Below are 21074 nucleotides of genomic sequence, written 5' to 3'. Positions count from 1 at the left end.
CAGAGAAAACAAAGAAAGCCTCAGTTTATATCGTCATAAAGTTGACAGTAGTGCATTGCTTTTGAGCAATATTTGCTAATTAAAAGCTACATAGATTAAAGTTAGAACAATTGTTAATACAGGTAGCAGCGATAAAGGTATATTTAAAAGAATTTCCAGACTAAGATTTGATCTTTTACGTGATCAGCAAAAAAGACTTTAGGAAAGCGAATGAGACTTTATCATTCATTTGTAACTATAACGTATAAAGCTATTTACATTTTTAAGGTAGTAGTGGCGTTTGCTTAGTCCGGGCCATTGTCTGGTTGGACTCGTATAGCTGGCAAGGACTGACATGTCGCAATTTTAAATTTTGGCTTAATTTTAATTTGCGTGTCAAAAGCCGGTCAACCCTCTTTATTAGTTGTATTTTGCTGCTAAGTTTTATTCTTCGCTTGATGACAGACCTCTTGTTTTTGGTTTTTACTTTTGAAAATGAAACTAAGATAAGTTAAATCACTTTTTCTGAGTTTACCGACCAGATTTTCGAAGGATGGGCATGCCTGGATGAAAACAAAAAAAACGTTACCAGATAAACGGAAGTTGGCAATTTTCCGGGCAATTTTGCATTTGCCCGTTACAGATATGGTAACTTTGCTGCATTATATTTTGTTTTCAAAATAATTATCATTATATTATTCAGTCAAGTTTAGGCAGATAGTTTGAACTGCTCAACGTCTTGCATTTCAACGTGCTGTCACAAGTGACCTCGACTTACTTGTTGTGGAGATGATCGCCTCATTTTTATCCATTGTGCAACGAAGAATTGAAGAACTGTTTTCGTACATTGACATGACCGAGGAGCAAAGTAAACCAATCACATTCAATCATATCTTGCAAAGATGACAGTACAGCCATGAAGAGAATCTCACAATCCGGCCATGGAGTACATGCAGACCTAACAGAAGAGTTCCTGTTGTCTCCAAGTATTTCTGAATGGTACATACACAGCAGAGGACCTTAATGGACACAGAACTGTTCTACCGAAGGACTTAACCATGTTTACCATTTGCATGGAAGGAACTGAAGGAAGGAATTGAAATTTGAACACTCGGCAGCTGAGATGAATTGAGGACTTGTTTGAGTGACTGTTCATGTCTTGTGTACAGTTAAGAGGATTCAATTTGCAAACACATTTTATAAACACTTTTCTCGCTTTAATTTTAATCCTATTGTTGGATCTATATTCTCCCACCAATAGTACAGCTTAACCTCAGAAATAGTATAGTATACCGTAGTAATAGTATAGCTCTATTGAAATAGGAGTGGAGAGCTTTTGAGAACCTCACCCGTTTTGAACGCTGGTAATTTTAAAAGCATTGAAGAAATTGAGTTGACAAGTTTCATTCAATTTATCTGGAGAACCAGTTTGGCATGTCATGTGATTGGTCAAGAAACTTGATTTTTTAATGGCAGCCTTTTCTGACGGGCATGGTTTTCAAAATTTTGAATTTTTCAGGGTTGGAGCAAAAATTACTCTGGAGTAAATTTTTACATTTTTTAGATTACTTTAGCCTTCTTTATCGGTTTAGAGTATATTTGAACCCTTTTGGTGACCTCGTAACGTTTGAAAACTCGTGAAATTCAAGATGGTGGATACAAGAGGGCTACTTTTTAGAAGTAATGACAACACTCCTACGTGATATGAAATCGTCATTCCAAATTATGAACCTCAAAGGAAATATTTTTCATTTTTATTTCATTATCAGAGCTTTCATTCTCTAATAAGAGTTGCAAGGCTAGGGTCTTAAAAAGCTCTCTTCTACCTCCGTCCCTAAGGACCAAAAAAGGGCCAATTTAAGTCAGGGTAACGTGGATATGTCTGCGGGAACTCGTCACCGAATTGATCGGAGAAGCAAATTAGGGCACGGTAATCCTTTGCAATAGTTGTGGACGAAATTGTACCTAATCTCCAACCAGTTAAATTCTTAAATGACCAGACATTCTTTCAAATTAAGAAAAGTTCCTATTCTAGAGTCGAACCTCTCCAAAACAGCCAGCCTATTTTATTAGGAACGTCAGGAAACATTGAAAAACGTCGGTTTAATAACGCAGACATGTCCGTACGCTGAAAACATCTTAATGATATTATGCTGCAAAGAATTAGTAAAAAAGAGCACACTGCTGTGCATGGACTATTTAGATAAGGCGTAACTGTAACTAAATTAAAATCTTGGCAGAAGAATATTGTTACATTAAAAGCTTGTGGCCGTTTAAAGGTACTCCTCTCTGAAGCAAGCGCGTGGGGTTTATGTCTATTACACTTGCCGCGGTGGGAGAAGCATAGAAAGGTTTAAGGGCTGGGCATAAGCTTTACCTTATGCATAGCAATGATGTATTCATTGGCTACACCTATTGGACTTTGTAATCTCATTAATGTTTGTCGATCAATCTGTGAGCGAGTATTTGCCCATAATGTGCCCAAGGATAAAGGATAAAAAATATGACTATTATTCCCCATGAGGACCTTATTCGCAAGGTTATCTCTCTTAAGTTATTTTTAGACATGGTACCCAGTTCTTTTGTGGGTAATGCTGCCACTCGCGTAGCGTAGATGTTTTCGAGGGGGATAAAAACGCTCGCAACGCCGCTTAAGGATGGGTTTTACCAGTGCCACAGTCGGAATCGGAGTCGGAGTCGGAGTCGTAGTCGCAAGAGCACTTATGATCTAGTGAAAATTGGAGTCTGAAGCTCGACGGAATAGAAGTCGGAAGAATTAGAACGTTTCCATTTCTTCTGATTCAGTTTACGACTCCGTCGCTCATGATCCTGTGAAAACTGAATTGTGGGAATCGGAAGCAGAAGTGCAAGAACCAACCAATCACAAGACCTAAAATCGAGCATTGTGATTGGTTTATTCTTCCACTTTTGCTTCCTACTCCGACAATCTAGTTTTGACTGGATCATAAACGACCGACTCATAAGGAGAATCGGTTTTCTCCTTCCACCTGCGTCAGTTTGATTTTCACTAGATTGTAACGCTCTACGCTTCCGATTACGCCTCTGACTACGACTCCATCACCAATGAAAACCAGCCTTTAGGCCGTCCACGTGGGTGCAATCTTCGTCACGGTACTGGATATTTCTAAAACCCTCCTAGGTTTTCTAAAAGCGAGAGTGCTCTAATTAACTTGATGGGGATTAACGTGGGAATAAGGCCTTTGACAGGGCCTAGTCCTGTGTATTTTCATTCTCCATTGCCTTCAGACATCCTGATGAAAGCGACACTGATTTCAACAAGATGGGTCCTCAAAGTAGTGACTCTAATTGTAATACTTTCGCAACAGACAAGCGCACGGCTGCAATGCAAAACTGGGAAAAATAACTACTTGAGCTTCGAAAAGTAATTGGTTTTGCGTTACTGCGCTAAGCGATTGGCCCAAAAATCTCTCACCACTTTTTCATCCGATTGAAGTAAACCTGAACCAAGCATGACTCGTTCGCACTCGTTTTCCCGCGCTTTGCGTAGCTATATGTATTTCCGTAGAGTTCTGATTGGTTCATTGGATATTGTCTGTGTGCTTTTTTATTGACCAGAGTGATTGCTTTGTTATTCGTTTAACGATACTCTAGAGACTATTTTCGTATACTCGGTATTGGACTGGAACCAACTTCAACTGAGGATAATTTAAGGAGTCTTTTCAAATGCAAATTAATAGCATTTATCCCTTTCTAATGCCAGGAATAAGGATATGGTCTATTGAAACCGCTCTATACTGAAATAGTTTTTATTTATGGCTGAAACCTTTTTGCATACGGCCCGATATAGCTTTTTACTCTCGGCGTCACCAATGTTACGGTGGAAACCATGCTTGGAAGCTTTTCCGACAAAATTGCAATTGAGCGTCGGGGTGAAGTGCACCTTTATTAATTAACTCTTTAGTATTCAAGGCGTTATACTGTGAGCAATAGTCATTTTATTGCATTTATATCAGGTACAGATTGAAATCACATTTTTCTTAGATTTTATCGCCTAAGAATCTTTTGTAACAGTGACTTTTATGAACCTGATCCCGACCCTCTCTCCTGCATCACCCTTGTAAACCTCGAGAGTGAGTCCCTTGCTGAGAACCAGTCTGTTGTTGTAGGCAGCGGTCCTCACGAAGCCTGCGTCATGCGCAGTGTAGCACGATCCCCAGCGTTCATCCAGCTTGAGAGTGAAGACAAACTGACCGGGGTAGAAAGAGTCGCTGGTTTTTGGACCAACTGGATCATGTCTTATAGACGTTAAACTGACGCCGGACACGCCTTCCATTCCGTAGCAGGGGGAATGATCGGCATAATTTCCTTTATCGCATGTTCCAAAGCCGATAAATCTGGTACCGTCTGACACACCATGTTTGATATCGCTGTCAGTGCCTTGCCCAATGCTGACGTCATGTGCGACTGTGATCTCAACAGTCAGCGGTAAGGCATCTGTTAAGACACCTGCGGGTATCAATGGAACTTTGAGCAGCGCAGCCTTTGCTAATGAGCCCGCGTTGAAAGTGATTTGAGCAGCGGATGCTGTGCGTTCGAGAGCGATGTATGACGCATGTGTTTCAAGCCATAAGGGCGTCATGTGGAAGACTTTGATGTTTCCCTAACAAGAGGAAAAAATCTTACTACTTCATTAAAATTCAGAGCTTAAAATGTGTCGACTACAAAAGTAAATACTATACCGCGTATTTTGTTCCAAGAGGGCGCAGTAACGAATTAATGATGCAATCTGATTGGTTCTTGGCGTGCTCCGGATTTTCTTATCTCTGACCACGGTCACGGTAGGGAACGCGAACGATGTGTGTTTGGAAAATGTCAACAATTATAAATGAGGTTTGAGAAAGATGGGGTATATATTAAATTCAATTTTAAATCATTTACCGGCTATGGTCGGTCCGTGTCAGTGAAAAACTGTGACCTCGGCATTGAAAATACCCAAAGCCTCGGTCACAGTTTTTCACTATACGGACCTCCCAATCGGCAAATAACATATATGTATCCTCACCTCTCCATTGCAGCTTTTTCCTTGACAAAGTGGCATACAGATAGACTGACCAGGCGTATCATCCGCCTGCAAAAACACAAGTAGACGTAACTGTATTTAGCTGGAAGCACCTTTAGTATATATAGACTCTCTCTCTAGAACTTGAGTTAATTCCCTTCTTATTTGTAAATCTTTTCAAACGAGGACTGGTCCACGGCCTCTTAGCATCCACCTTATGCTTTTTCCTGCTAAAACATTTTTTTTTCTCTCGAAAAAATGTTCATTCTAATTGGGCAACGAAAAAGAAATCGAGCAGAGAGGGAACTGGCTCCTAACCCTGTGTGAAATACCCACAGCGCCGGAACTCAGGTTTAATACAGCTGAAGGCTATCCGATTGAAAAAAAAACCCTAAAATTATCGGAATTACATGGATTATTGATCATGCCTTCAGTAAAAAAGGAAAATGACAATGAACGGTAATTGAAGTGCTTATATCATTGCCTTTTTGCAACGGAATCTTAGAAGCTTTGTATATTCACTAAATTCGGCAGCATAAATTAATCTGTGGAGGTGTCTCAATTTCGGGGTCTTTAAGACTCACCGAGGCACCGAAATCCTTGTTGGAAATTCCGACTGTGACTTAATTAAACGATTTTAAAGGCCTGACAGCACATGAAATCACGTTTGACGTGGAAATATGGGACACCGCACTCGCCAATTTTTTCAAGGCTTTTCAGGTAGTTCTTATTCAGTTTTGTGATATTTAAAGTGATGATGGTTACACAGGAAGGGAAATGCGTGATAAAATACGTTCGAAGGCTTTACAATAAATTAACAACTGAAACATCGGATGAACAATATTTGATATGGAATGTAAACGTCAATTTTCATTTTCGCTCGCTGCAGATATTTTGCGAGAAAAATATTAAATTATTCAATAGTATTTATGTTCATTCAGTTACTTCAAGTTTAGTAATTCTTTTGACGGTAGCCGTTTGAGTCGACCCAGAGAGTATCACCTCCCACAGGCTTTGTAACAAATCAGGAGTTTGTTTGTCAAACGTTAATTTTCACGGTGGAATCATAAGCTTTATGCGGCCGTTCTTGTCGTTTAGCTGAGAAATTTGAGGAAACACGTTGTTGCTTTTTTCTTTGTGGGAAATCCTCACCACACTCGCTTGAACGCTAACACGCAGTGAAGAGAAAAGCTGTCAGACAACTAAAAATATAAATGTTAGAAATTTGCTTACTGATGAAGTCACGACAAACAGCGAAATTGCTGTCACGGATAGAAACAAAGACGCCACAAAGCCATTGTGAGGAGAGATTCTCCAGAAGCTTATTTTATACCTGCGAATCTTGTTGGAAATAAGTTACAAAAATAACTGCGTATTTGTTCGCAGTACAAGCTAATTTAGGGACCGTTCATTTTTTATGATGGAGGGGGAACTGGTGGGATTTGGGAAGCACCATTTATAAATCGCATGACCCCCCCTCAGCTTACCAATTTTTTCACATGGCCCCCCCCTTATAGCGGTCATTTTTTGGGATGACCCCCCCCCAAAAATTAAACAAACAATTTTTAGATTTCAACTTTTTTAATATTTCTCTATTATCCCCCTACTTCACGTTATTGTGCTCACTATGAAGACAAGTTTTACAATCCCTATACTACAGAGAGCTGTTGTTTAAAAAACAAATCAAAAGAAAGAGAAGTCAATTTCGGATCTCCTAGTTATGGCTCACCCTGAGCGTGTGGCATTTGGCCTCTCATTGGCATCTTCCTCATCTGAATTGATGAATGCAAGAATGACGTCACCAGAGTCATCTTCTCCCCCAGAGTCAATGGCATCACTGTCATACTCATCATTGTCACTTTCATCCGTTTCACTACTGTCAGCACTTGCTCTGTTGTCATTTTGTGTCAATGTCCTGGCATTTCTCAGTGTTGGTTGGCCAGGTCTGAGAGGACTCTTCTGCTGCAAGCATGAATGTCTTACAATTGCCTTTACTTTCTCACTCTTGCTGCTTTTCAAATGCTGCTTCAGCCCGTGGCGGTTCAAGTACTTGTTTAGTTCTGGAACACGTAGCTTTTTAAGCTTGGTTAGATCTTCGCACAACTCAGTCCAAGGATAATCCTCATATGATTTATCTTTTGCGTCCCTACTTAACTTTGCCTTTTCTTCTGCTCTCTTTTTCCTTTCAAATTCCAGCACTTCAAGATGCTGAAGATAATCCACCACAAACTTTGATTTGACAATAAACTTATCTGCAAATAGAGCAACGTTCTCTGGGTGAGAGCACAGAGCAATGGTGGAAAAGTTGAATGTCATATTGAAAGATGTAAAGGAACACGATTCCACCCTCTTTCAGTCCAATGGGCTTGCTTTAAAGTAGGGCGAAGAATTTGCCCACAGTTTTAATGTAAAAGACATTAAATGTATAGAAGCTAAGTTGACGAAGGTCACGCAGGACATGGAAGCACTATAAAATAAGAACAGCAATTATAACAGCATATTCAAGGGCATACTCAAACAGTACATCAACAAAAGGAGAAGGAAAAAAGAAAACGCCAGAAAGTCAAATGAAAGAAAGAGGAAGCGGACTGAAAATAACGTCCAACGAGTTTATGGAATCTGTGTTGGAAACCCGCTAGGAAATGATCTTCCACAATGCCTTGTGTACCCTCTTAGAACGGCCGTCCCGGAAGAGTGTATTAAAGTTGAGGATGTTTCCGCGTCGTTATTTAGAAGAGATGGGCCATATATCGCACAGCTCTTGGAAGGGAATTATTTCACCAATGCTGCAAGAAGCAGAATCACCACCAACCTTGAGCAGGAAGTCAGAGATTATGTTTACACCTTCATGTGCCCTGAAGAGTACACTCTGACCGAAAGCATTGCTGCTTCTTGCAGCATTGGTGAAAGAGACTCCCATAGCAGCACAAGCGGCGACGAAGAACTCGACGACAGCGAAGATGAAGATGAGTGCCAGTGAAAGTTGCATTCGAAAATAACAGTGTTAAATACTTCTTTTCAGTAGCTACAAATGCTTTTTGTCGCCAAACGTTTTTTTAAAGCAGAAGCAAAGTTTGTAATAAATTTGTATCCTGCCTTCTATGTTTATTCTATAGCAATTTTTTTGATATTCAAACATTATGCCATTTTAAAGTTTTACTAAAATATTTCACGTGACCCCCCTTTTTCCCTTATTTTTTTGGGATGGCCCCCCCTCGAAAGCCATTTTTTTCGCATGACCCCCCCAAATCCCACCAGCCCCCCCTACCTTATAAAAAATGAACGGCCCCTTAAGTACATTAAAGGCATCATCAGTGGGATGTTCCTGCATATTGTCAACATTATTATATCTTACTGAAGGCATATGTTGACTCAGCTGACTTTTTGCACAGGAAACCGAATGTGAAATTCGCACGATGTCGTAATTAAAATTTATTTTAAGATTCTTGGCTCGCAAAAGCGGCATTTGAAAACTAGACATGACGTGAACTGACAGAGAAATTACATTTAATTTAGAACAGCTCCCTTCGTTCATTAATTTTAAACAATGCTAGATTCTAACTCGAGATCGATAACTCCCCTTAATTAACCCTATTGAGACAAGCGTAGGGGAGAATGAGGGAGAGAGTGGGAGAAGCGGGGGTGGGGGTGGGGGGGGGCTGTTGAGGCCCTTGCCAACTTTGTAACCTTAAAACGATTTAAGGCCATGAGTCCCAAATTTGGTGACCTTTTCCGAAATATTTCTGGGAATAATTGGGCGTGACATGTCATTGGTTACGAGCTTGATGTCTACATAACAATCATATTTTGGCAACCATGCATGCTTTTCAAATTTTCAACTTTGCCCACGAAAATTCTAACTTCTTTAGAGCAACGTCTTTTATTTTTAGTTTTTTTTGGCCGGTTTTGACTATATTTTTCAGCCACGTTCGCTGGTTTTGTAACGTTTTCTCAAAATTAGTGGATCCAAAGAAATTTGGACATGATGACGTCATCACTACGTCACCTGACGTCATTGTTCCATATTATGGGCCCCGAGGGAAACATATTTTTCAATTTTCTAAGAGTTACAGTGTGAGGGAGTCAAGTGGGTTACAGCTGATAGAGTGATCTGGGGGGGGGGGGGAGAAAGGGGGAAAGACTACCAATGGACTAGCACCCTACCCAGGGGTGGCAACCTTATTCTAAGTTGCTCCACGCTACGTACCAATGTAAGCTGGGTTGACCAAGTGACCTAGATCGACTTCACCCCGTCCCCTCCCTCTATATGACGAGGATGGTGAACTTAAGTTTGTGGCCATTATTGAACAAAATTATGTATCTCTTAATAGTTTATTTCTATTATACACGTACTGATAACATTATTCCTGTGTATTTTAGACCAGATCTTGTTTGCAAATTCAAAGCGTACTCTTCTTCATCGAGTTTTTAACAAGACAGTATCACTAGCTACCTGAACTATTGGAGCTAGTTTTCTTCTTCCTACACAGGAGCTCATCAAGTGGAGTATTCACGTGCTGTCATTTGTCAGTCAAAGATTTATCAAGCAAGGCTATTTTTAGAATGACTGTCCACTAATACTCATGTGCCGAACAAGCACAACAAAGACAACATCAACGAAGTCAACAACAACAGGTAATAATCAAAACTAGAAAGCTCAAAATACGACACGGGAAGAAGGTAAAATTACATAGTTTCTATGCAGACAGCCTTTCACAAATTGGCGTAGAATTTCCCCAAAATTAGCCTCACTTGTAAAACAACTTTTACCACTCGACACTCTAGTGCATTACCAATGAAATAAAAGCCATGGAGCAGTACTTTCACGTGGTACTGTTTATTATTCTGTACAAGGTAGTTCTAACTTTTAAGTCTGTGGATGAAACCCTAGTGTGTGACCATTCAAATAAAAGCTATTGTACACTACTTTCATGTGGTACTGTTTACTGTGCTGTACAAGGGGGTTCTAACTTTATCCCTAATGTATGACCATTCAGCTATTGAGTACTGTAGTGGTTTATAAACAAGATTAAGTGAAACTATCACTAAAACAGAAGACGCACGTGCTCTATCCTTTGACACAATTTAAAATAAGCAAGGGGATTTTGTACAGACTGTAATTTCAATCTCCCTTTGAAAATTTCCAACACAAGAGCAAGTGCTCTGTTAGAACTGTTACTTGAGTTCAACCCAAAGTAGCATTTTTCAACCATTGGGTTATGCTGGAATCCCGTTGATGAATTTAAAGTTCATTTATGCCCTCCACAATAAAAAATAAACCTATAATGTCGTTGGATTTCCGTCGATCCGGTTAATCAAGTTTTCACTTGCTCACGTCAGTCACCCGACATGTTTTAACCAATCGCAATCAAGTAACTGTGTCTTTTGTGAACCAATGATATCAAAACCCTAATTTATGGAGTCGTTCAAGAATATAGTTTGTCGAACACTTTTTAGACATGAGATTACAATTAAAGGCGTTAAAAATTTATCACATGGCAGTTCATGTTGATTACGTTCCTTTTTGGACGTGCATAAAATTTGGCTATTACACGTAAAACATTTTATAATTAACAATTAGACCCGTAGCCCGCAAGGGCTACGGGTCAATAGCCCATGAGGCGAAGCCGGACAGAAAAGGACAGAAAAGGTAATAATAAAGTTAGCAAATGCAAGTTGAAGAAATATTTATTTGGGAATAAAAAGAAAGAAAGCGTCACGCTCGATGGCTACTCGATGACTATTACTAATAGTCCCCTAGTAGCGTAGCCAATCAAAATGCAGGATTTGCATTAATCCACTAGTTGGGTGATACTAACAAATGATATCTTACACGCATTTCGTATTGAGGAACTGTAAAACAATTGCTCACGACATCTATATTGCACCGTACATAACTCACAAATAACGTCTAATCCTACTTAAAAATCGTCTTAATCAAGCACCATTTTACAGTGTTATGTATGGACCTTGGTTTTGAACAACGAATACAACTCATTACACCAGTTTTTATTATCAAGGGATTCCTTCCCAAACTTCATTCAACTCTGAAATCTTAAACTGTTTTGGTGTTACATTTAGTTGAGCTCTGAAAAATTCATCAATCAACGTTATTTTCTTAACAGGACGTTTCTGACCTAGACAGGTCCAACTCAATTGTTTACCGTTATGAATGGGCTTGTTTTCGCTCGTCTTGTCTAGTGAAAGGGAATTTTGTGTTTCCTTTTAAAGCCACAAAACTTTACCACTAACGACTAATCAATCAAAGCCAGGAATTTACGAGACCGCAGTCACTATCAGAGCAGCGGCTGCTGCGAGTAAACCATTTGTGGTTGCGCGGGAAAACTCGAGTAGCCCGCCACGCTAGGTTGCGCTAGAGACTGGGCATAGTAATCATGCGGTGCACTCTGGGACGGATACTCGGGTGGTGCCGCAGGAATCCCCTGTTGGTAAGGAAGTTGCTGTTGCTGCTGGTAGGACATTGGTGGTTGTTGAACTTGCTGTTGGCTTGGGAACGTTTGTTGGACGTTGCTTGGAGGCTGCATCGGGGCCTGGGGTGGAGCTTGCGCTTGGCTGAGCTGAGTCGGTTGGTAAGGCGCTGAAGTCACGTGGTTGGACATGTGACTTGCGTAGGGCTGCACAGGCCCTTGGCTCGAGTATGCCGTGCCCTACGAACCGTGGAAGAAACAAACATTACTTGGAAAAAGTGCCGACAGCATGAAGAATTAAGATTTCCTCCAAACACTCACCATAACAGATGACCCCAGAACGGCACCAGGCTCGCTCATATACTGAAGTGACGTTGGAGGGGAGACCTGGGGATAACCTGCAGGATGTGGGGCATAGAGCTGGGTGGCCTGGAAAAGAGTAACGGGACAAGTTAGTGTAAACGCAGGGCAACGTCCATGTGAATTACTTCCCAGGGCTTCTACACATGTAGAAAGTGAATCGAACCGTAATCGGGGTGAAAATGTCGGCCTTTCCACAAACCTTGCGACGATGGTTTTGAGAATTTTGTTACCATAAGAAAAAACATATCCAACATTGAATATCCGGTAGAGTTTCTTAGGGACGTTCTATGCATCTTACTTGAGGGTATTGCTGAGCTGTTGATCCAGGCAGCTGATACATGCCCATGGAGGCCTGGGGATTAGCGCCATATCCATAAGGCAGCGTAGGAACTGGTAATGGCTCTTTCATCAGCCTGTAATACAAAAAGAAAAACCTGCTTTACTAAACTGTTTTTGAAATATTTTCTTTTTTTTTTACGAACAAGAGAGACAAACAGAAAGAGAGCGTTACATTTTTAAGCTTTCACTTTAGACAGATTCAGCACACTTCTGTCAGCCATTCCTTAACTCCACAGCAAAAAGTCTACTTGACATCTTGTGATCAAATTTTTGAGCTCAAGTGCCAGGGGTCATTTTAAGTTGCAATGATAGCACCCCACATTTTTGCGCGAGAAGTAAGTTTAAATTATGAGGGAGGCAATGAAAGAAAAAAACTATCAAGAGATTACCTCTGGTATAAACTCAACGCTTGTAGATATTGTTCGTTCATTGATGATAATTCTTGGCGTTTCCTACAAAAAGGGAAAAAAGATGATGTATTACTTATAACCGATCATATGCTAAGGATGGAAGGAAATTTTACTCCGAAATCAGCAGTCCATAAAAAGCCTGAAGGGAGGAGAAAACGTAGAAAGTCAAAGACAACTTGGAGGAGGACGTTCAAGGCTTTTTTTTTTTTTTTTTTTTTTCAGGCTTTATTTTCGTGACTGCTCAAGTTGATTTGTACAACATTCCGTAGGAAAAACGGTGGCGGCTGTACATTTTACCACAATCCCATGCAAACTTTGCACAGCCCATAAAGTACAAGGAAAGCCATACTTAAATGCAACACTTGTCCCTGAACTGACGACATTGTGTATGCTTGGTTTGAACTGTTTGGAACTTTTCTGTAAGAATTATGGGTAAATGAGCAATTCGCCATCTATTTTTCCTACGGTTTGTAACTTATTAAAAATGTAACTGCTAGCTAGATAAATTCTCATACATGGGGTTTTACACAAATGTAAGGATAGCTTCCATCAAAACAACACGATCACTAAAAGCGGGTTTTGTTAGTTGTAAAAAAAGAAAAGAAATAAAGAGGTTTGGTTCACCTTTCACTTTCTTCAATCTTGCCCTTGACAAGAGGCTCCATTCTGTAGCATTCATCTGTGATGTATAGGAGAGCTTAGTCAATTAACACAACAACACCTCAATTTATTAACTATAGAACATCCCGTGCCCGTAATTTAACAACATGGTTGCCACAGATAAAATTCAAATTTCCCTGACCAGCTAAATACAAATGTCCGATTTAGTAGCGGCTTCTGGTCTCAACTTACAGTCGTCCCCTCCGCCCATTCAAGTAGACTCGTAAGTTTTCAAAGAATTCCTCTTTATTCGTAGCAGGGAGAAGCTGAAGCTCGATGATCCGACATGAAATCTTAGCCTGCTCTTCATCTCAACCCTGCTCAAGTGCAGAGTGGCACAATTTTCATTACAACAAAACGAACCTTCCATATCTTGAATTGTTTCCTCTTGTTCGTCTTCGCCTTCGATATTGGCTCCCTTTAACATGTTTGTACACAAGTCTATCTTTTCCTAAATGCAGATAAAACGTTATGGTATTAACAACAGTAAAGTAAAGTTAAAGTCTATATACGAGCCAAGTGGCCCATCAGGCCGGCGCTTATCCCGGTTTCAGTAACATGAAGCGACTTATGACTGTTTCTATGAGAACCTGAAGCCAATCCGACATGAAATCTTAGCCTGTTCTTCGTCTCAACCCTGCGATGCTAGTCCATCGCAGCGTTAAACCAAGTCCCATTTAATTTGGGAATTGAGGGGAAAAGAGAAACTTAACAAATTTGCAATTTTGCACTGAAAACGTCGGAGCCATGTTACAATATTGATATATGGAACGTGGCCTGTTAAGCCTTCCCTGAACGGAGATTGAAGGGGGGTAGGGAGGAGGCGAAAGGGGGAAGAGGGGATGAGGGAGGGGAGAAGGGTGGGTGGGAGGAGAGGCAGGGGTTCCATTGCTCTCTATTTCTTCCTTGGCCTCAGCTCTCACTATCTTCATTTTAAAGTTTCTTTACAACCTTTCCACCTGCATAACCTGCTACGCTCTTTAAAAATATTTCTTTTCAAAGTAAAACGTTAGAAAAGCGCATTGATGTCATGTTATCAATTGTTTTACTACGCTTATTGACGCATTGATTTACGAAAATTGTTTCAATGCCTCTGAAAAGCCCCACTCAGTAAGTTGTCAGTTAAGATATTTATTCATCACTTTATAGCTCTAATCTCACCTCACTGATTTCTGTTTTCACTGGTACTGTTGACTCTAGATAACAAAGAAAGAAAATCAAAGTGACGAAATTCGAAGCTACACCGAGAGGGAACATTTCACAACTCATTAGCCTACTAAGCGGGCTAACAACTGTTTAAAAACAACTAAATATCTCTTGAAGAACAATATAGGAAAGTGTCAACAGCGGTGTACCACGGAAAAATTCACCGCGTGACGAGTGAGTTCTGTGGTACATATCATGCATTGAACGTGGAACGAACGAGTCTGGCAATGAATTTCATTTGAATCACATAGCTTTACGTGACTTATCTACTCAGGGACCAAGTTTGTCTCTGAGAGTACTAAAACGCCATTTGAAATATAGCCGCATCCAATGGCGATTTCACGCTTAATAACACGCCTTTATGGCCAGTCAGTGAGCGAGATTTTCTTGAATAGGCCATTTCTTACTTGCCTGTGTGAAAACGAGTCTCCGTGCGAAGCTATTCATATGACAGTGCTTAACCCGAACTATTCAATTCCACCTAGGGCTTTAATTCGTTTTTAAAATTTGCTTTCTTTTTTTTTTAATTAATGAAATTCCCAAATTATCGAAAATCATTTGCGGTTATACAAGGTCCGTAAATAAAACACAGTACCTTCAGATGTCGGGGCCTGGTGCCTAGGTTCGTCAGCCCAGCGTACCTTCTTCTTTTCCATCTTCGACGCTGATGACAACAGCAAAAAAATAAAACATATCGATTACAACTTGTAGAAGACAGGCTTTCAATTCACTGCAAACTTAGTAAGACTACCACTTCTGAGAAGCTGTTTCATATAGTTGTGCTCACGTTTTAGAGTGGGTCATTCAAACAGCTTGTTTTCATGCCATTTCTCGTTTCCAAAGTGGCCAGATATTCATTTTTTCGGCACAATAGTAAAAGGGACTTTGAGAGTAAAGAAACTTGTAGTTTCAGTCTAAGTTTAAGTTTAAGTTTAATTTTTTTTTTCTTTTCTTACATATAGTTACATGTACAAAATTTGCTTGTCACCGCAACTAGTTCCAGAACTAATCGAGGCGGGGGCAAGAGTTTATATTAAAAAGGAAAGAAAGAAAAAAAAAGTAATGATCACTTACAAGAATACAACACAGCGTTGCACAAGAATACAACACAGAGACCCTGCATGGCCAGAATCTGGGTAGTTTTATATAGGGTAGATTTAACATAATAAACACTTACGACTTTCGGGCTCAGACAAATCCGACGTCACAAAGTTAGAAGGAAAGAGTCCTACGCCACGAGCTGTTTCACCCTTCCACCAGTTCACATCACTGGAAAAAGAGATGACGGTCATATAGTGAGGTATAAGTTTATGAGCAGGAAAACATTTGACCATCTTTCTTTATCGTTAGGTAGTGTTTTATATTAATAACATTGATATTATATATCTCAGTTGATACGCGCGCTGTGATTGATTAAGTTAGAGGCGGTATTCGCTATTTATTTATTTATTTTTTTATTTTTTTGTTGCCAAAGCGCCCCTGTGCCCCACTGGGGGCTATAAAGAATGATGAGGATGAAAGCGTTTCGTTATTTATCGTCAAGATTTCTCAACGTTGGCGACATGTCTCGAATTGAGTCATTTTGGTTTTGACCTCTACGAAATGGTCTGCCGAACCCGTACGATAGTAGAGATATCTCGTCATCACGGTCCGTACTGTAAGTTCTCCTTTGACCAATGGCCAGCACGCTTCATGCTTTGGTCGTAAATCGAAGGAGGAAAAAAAACCTTGGTCCATAACTTGCAGTGCGGACCTGGAACTCCATTAGTACGAGGTATTTATCATCCAAATGCACTCCGCAGAGTACAAATAACGCCGAACTGAACACAAGTGTCTCACAGTATTTGTACTCTTGGAAAGCAGTTTAGCAGGCTGGTTGCAGGGATCGCTTGTGGTCTACGGAACAACAAACCTCCTGGAGCGGATTCCCATAGGAAAAGGACGAGGGTGCCTCGTCGTACCCTGTAGGGGTTAAAAGATCGGGTTTGGTACCTCTTTGGGTGTGCAGTCTCAAAAGGTCCACAGTAGAAGCTTTTGCGGTACCTTTTAGGGTATTGGGTCGAACAAAATGACAGGAGAGCATGTGTTGTTTTAGAATTGGTTCCTCTTAGGGGTGAAAAAAGTTTCAAGCCACACCCACAAAACAGGATCTTGGCAGAGGTTCTTTTCAAAATTTCCGACGAGCACTCCAGTCCTTTTCATCTGGGAGTCCTCCCCCCACCCCTCCGGACAACAAACAGTAGGCGTTTGATAAAAGAAATGTTCAGCAAAACAAGATTAGGTTAGGAACCAACCTGTCATCAAGAACAGATATTATCTCTCCAGACTTGAATGTAAGTTCATTGTCTTCAACTGCCTCAAAATCGTACAACGCTCGGACTTTTTTGGCCTCAACCTAACATAATACAAAAAGACATTCAGTTGAAAGCTATATTGTCTTTCTTTAAGGTCGTAGCTTGCTTTTTTTGCTTGTACTGATAAATGTTTTTGCATTTCAGTTTCATAAATTTCTGTTGGATTCAAAGAGAACTTATTAATCAAAATCACTCAAGCATCAGGTTGTAGTTGCCATGGCAATGGCAAGTGTTACAAAGACAATGTCCCCCACCCTACCACATGCCATTGAAATTTATTCAAATATGATTGATCAAACCAAACAGAATGGAATCCTGTTACATAGATGTCATAGAGGTGATAACTAATAATTTCAATTTTGACTTGTTGAAAGCAGATCAAATAACTGGATATGCTGTGGTTCAAACAGGACACCTACCCTTCTTGCAGGAGCTGGTGAAGGTGAACTGAAGCTTGGATACAAACTAGAGACCTTGGGGTACAAATATTGAATGAAACAATCAAACTTCTAGAGTCATGAAAAACAACTGAAGGGACATCAAAAGAATGATCAACAGCTTAGTCACCAAACAAAATCAATTGATCTGCACCCTGTTTACACAAACAAGAACATGCCTACTCTGTTACAGCTATGTTTTTCAATGTTGTTCCAGAGAAGACTTACATATTAAGTATTTATATGCTGAACAAAATCAAAGACAGCTGTAAAACTGCACGACGATGATATTTCAAGGCATTTCAAATTTTTGGTTTATCACTAGAAAGGTCAATATCATGAAATTTTGAGGAAAAGCTCCCAATTGTGTACAAAGCATATCACATACCACTGACTTTCAAGAACGCAAAGAGAAAACTCATTGAAAAAGCAATGATTTGAACAACACAGTAAAAAACGATGACTACTTAAGCATAGTATAAATCAGTATGCTCTACCTTACTACTTTCTGCTTCCTGAAGGGACAACTGAATTGCTGAAGGTGAAAAAGAAAAAAAATGACAAATATCTGTATCAGAAAAGGAAGGCAAGAGAATCTTGGGTTAAAACACCCTTGGAAAATCATCAACATACAGACACCTTCCAAACCCCACAGAAATCTCCCACTAGAACAATGCTGAAATACATGTATGGTCGCATAGTTCAGTGGAGAGAATTCCAATTCAGAATTGCATTTGATGTGAGGAAGGGAAGTAATATATCAAACACGAGAGACAGTGTTTCATCAGGATATCCAAACACCCGAGAAGAAAGTTGAAAATACGACGGGCAGCAGAGTATTTGTATGTTAATTAAGACCAGGTATCCAAACCTCCTTCACAGTTGTGATTTGCTTTTTTTACTCAATGAATTATGAGTTTGAGAAAGGTAGCTGAAGGCAAGAATTGTTTGCTAAAAAATGATGCCAGGATTTTTGCCAAAACAATTTGCTGTCGCGATCATGCCTGCTACACACTGTACCATGTTATGGTTGCATATTGGCAAGGGAAGGTTGACGCCTTCATCTCTGACTATTTGTCATGTGACTGCACAAGGTCATGTGAAAACTCAACAAAATGTAAAGTATTCACTCGCTGAATGAAGGGTGTAATGTACAAAACAGTTAAAAGCATTGAAGTTGCTTCAAAATTGATTTTTTTTTTGTAGAGATCCTTTCTCAAGTTTTTGTCGGAATGAGTAGACCTGTGTAGTGTGTGATGTTCAAGTACCTCTTGCTAAATCTTCATCTTCTTGTTGTGCACTAACTGTTGCAGGAGCTGAAGAATGACTTGATGAACTTGGTGAACTTGAACTTGTGTCCTATAAACAGTATAATTACAAACAATACAATACTATATAAAAATATATACAAAAGTCAATAAAATAAATAAAATAATGAAAAAAGTGGCATTTTGTTCTCTAAAAACTGTAGTTTTAGTAGTCAAAACTACTCAATAGATTTTGATTATGAAAATTACCAAAACACTTTGCATTTAGTTTCAACCACGGTGCTTCACTATCTGTTTACATTCTCTGTGTACTACATAATTTAATTTCATCTGAATTTCAGACTTTCTCTTCACAAATACAGTGTAATAAATAGCCTCATTGCTATCATTTATTGCCGCTCAAATTGCACTGCAGGTACAAAGAATCAAAGGCAAGAAATAGAATAGAAGTGTGTAAAATAAGCCCACCTTGGAACTGTGAGGAAAACTAACTCCATCTGCTTTTAGTTCTTTGTAAAGCGATGGTATTAGACTGAAATTGAACAAGAGGACAAAGTCTTAAAAATTGCACATCATGAAATTCTATTACTGATCATCTAATGAGAGTCCGAAGGGTGTCTGCTTAGTACAGGTTTCATTGTATTAAGCTTCAAGTAGTAAAATGTTATTGTACATCCACATGTACCTTCCATAATTTATCTGGTACCCATTTAAAACACCCTATAGTAGACATGGACAGTCGAACCTCTCTAATATGGACACGGAAGGGACAGAGCGAAGTGTCCATATTAGAGAGGTGTCCATATTGGAGGTCACTATGATGACGTCACTTTTACATGTAAGTTTCCACAGAAGTATTTTTGATTACACTGTACTGTATTTGCATTTGTAAAATGTAAGTTTTGAAAACTAACATTTTGATATTGTTCTGGTATTGGTATTGCTGAATGACAAAGTGTTAATGTCTGTGTAACCACCGACAGGAAATGGTACATACCGCAAATTATCAACACCTGATCCCTGGAGTGTCCATAACAAAGAGGTTACATTTGTATGAATTTGCTCCATAGGGTCGCGATTTAGTGTCCATTGTCCGTTTTAGAGAGGGTCCGTATTATAGAGGTTTTTAAAGAGGAAATGTTTGAGAATTTTGTCAGTAAATAGGAAATTGTCTGTATTAGAGAGGTGTCTGTATCCATGGAGAGGTTCAACTGTAATTGTCAACAAAAAATTTAACACACACTGTATACCTCAACTGTGGGTCATCCTTGAAGCTAACAGACCACTCCTTTATCAGGCTTTTCAGTGTTTCGGTTACTTTGGGATGTCCGTAGAAACAAAATGATGAACATGGTAAAACTGATCAAAATCCATCCTGAAAAGTGTTCATCACAAACAAAACCATGCTACAAACACAGCACAGTCTCCATTGAAACCACCTTCTGAGCCTTGTTCAATAACATGTACAAGTACAGACTGAGGCCTACACCAGCTTTGGAATGTTCAACCTTAGGTGCCTTTCCAGGGACAAGTGATCAATCAAAGTAGTGATATGTATGGCAAATTCTTCTTTTAAAATTTATTCATTATTTGACAATTTGTTACAAAAATCTACAAGTTTTTACTAAAACCTAATGTTTATGACCCATCCATTGGAGACCCAATTATCAACAAACAGAAACTAACTGGTGGGTATTCGTTGGGGTCAGAGCAACCCAGTGGCTCCTAGCACAATGCTTGAGTATGCATAAAATTACAGTACTTCAAGCCCATCCTGTGATGAGCAGAATCTAAATTGCATGTTATCTTCAAGCATTTAATTGATAAATAATTTACCCTAAGCTGACAAGCCATGAACAGCCAGGCCAGGCTCAAACTTGTTGCTTTTGATCCAGGGGGGCAATGACCTAGGTACATGTATACCCAAAGCCCCTTGTTTGAAGCCTTTAAAAAGTTATAAATTATAGTTAATTTATATATATTTGTGTGTGAACAGGATCCTGGATGGCTGAGGGAGGCAACCTCTGTTGAGTGGAGCTCACAAAACATGAAGAATATACATACCTTTTGAAAACCAGGTCCGAACAGCCCAATAACACCTGGTGCCTAATAGAGTCATGTGAGCAGTGCTTACCAAGTTCTACACTCCACACTTCATCTAGTGCAAAAAGGAAATGACACTAGAATCTCTGGGCAACCTGTGGATGAATTCAGGCTTAACTGTCATCATATCAGATAAAAGCTCTTTGCAAGCATAACTTAATGACAGCAAACTAAAGTGCCTTGAAATCTCCCCCTCCCCCCGGGGGCCAGGTACATGTACCACTCTGCACATATCAGCCCCCTTCATGACAATAATGGAACCTTCTGCCAAGAGAATAAACCCACTTAGCTTTGGGAAATTCCATGCACTTTAAGGATTGTGTCACATTGGACAGCTAAGTACATACCCAGCTGAACTCCACTCAGCAGCTGTCAGACTGACTTGAGACTATGGACACAAGTTCAAACCGACCCCACCCCCCTTGGATTAAGGGCCAGGGACCCTAAAGAGGTATCCACAATTAGCCACACTGCTGTAGATGTCTC

At 39.8% G+C, this 21074-nt stretch overlaps 2 protein-coding genes across 2 annotated transcripts; both read right to left on the bottom strand.

The window, feature by feature from the left end:
* Window positions 1-4012: 4012 nt before the first annotated feature.
* Window positions 4013-5424, bottom strand: LOC145494014 (uncharacterized). Its single transcript, XM_081473482.1, has 2 exons — window positions 5024-5424; window positions 4013-4621 (listed from the first exon to the last, which is right to left on the bottom strand). Exons 1-2 carry the CDS (start codon window positions 5057-5059, stop codon window positions 4013-4015), a joined length of 645 nt encoding a protein of 214 aa, XP_081329608.1. The 5' UTR covers window positions 5060-5424.
* Window positions 5425-10694: 5270 nt separating this feature from the next.
* LOC145494302 (signal transducing adapter molecule 1-like) lies at window positions 10695-20604 on the bottom strand. The gene is made up of 16 exons (XM_081473744.1): window positions 20550-20604; window positions 19736-19844; window positions 18954-19017; window positions 18486-18576; window positions 17715-17752; window positions 17200-17286; window positions 16721-16821; window positions 15604-15695; window positions 15022-15090; window positions 14382-14416; window positions 13584-13671; window positions 13185-13239; window positions 12540-12602; window positions 12110-12224; window positions 11770-11877; window positions 10695-11688 (listed from the first exon to the last, which is right to left on the bottom strand). The coding sequence occupies exons 1-16, from the start codon at window positions 20602-20604 to the stop codon at window positions 11317-11319; spliced, it is 1542 nt and encodes a 513-aa protein (XP_081329870.1). The 3' UTR covers window positions 10695-11316.
* Between the last annotated feature and the right edge of the window lie 470 nt (window positions 20605-21074).

This window comes from Orbicella franksi, chromosome 8 (genome assembly GCF_964199315.1).
Source record: "Orbicella franksi chromosome 8, jaOrbFran1.1, whole genome shotgun sequence".
NCBI lineage: Eukaryota > Metazoa > Cnidaria > Anthozoa > Scleractinia > Merulinidae > Orbicella > Orbicella franksi.
Note: the sequence above shows the minus strand (reverse complement) of the source record. Positions and strands in the feature narration are given on the sequence as shown.

Excerpts from the sequence above, each read along its gene's own strand:
- LOC145494014 (XM_081473482.1), bottom strand. The coding sequence starts at position 5,059 with ATGCCACTTTGTCAAGGAAAAAGCTGCAATGGAGAG. Across the intron at positions 4,622-5,023 it reads GAAAAAGCTGCAATGGAGAG|GGAAACATCAAAGTCTTCCA; the intron begins GTGAGGATACAT and ends TCCTCTTGTTAG.
- LOC145494302 (XM_081473744.1), bottom strand. The coding sequence starts at position 20,604 with ATGACTCTATTAGGCACCAGGTGTTATTGGGCTGTTCGGACCTGGTTT. Across the intron at positions 19,845-20,549 it reads TCGGACCTGGTTTTCAAAAG|TTTTACCATGTTCATCATTT; the intron begins GTATGTATATTC and ends GATTTTGATCAG. Across the intron at positions 12,225-12,539 it reads GCGTTGAGTTTATACCAGAG|GCTGATGAAAGAGCCATTAC; the intron begins GTAATCTCTTGA and ends TTTGTATTACAG.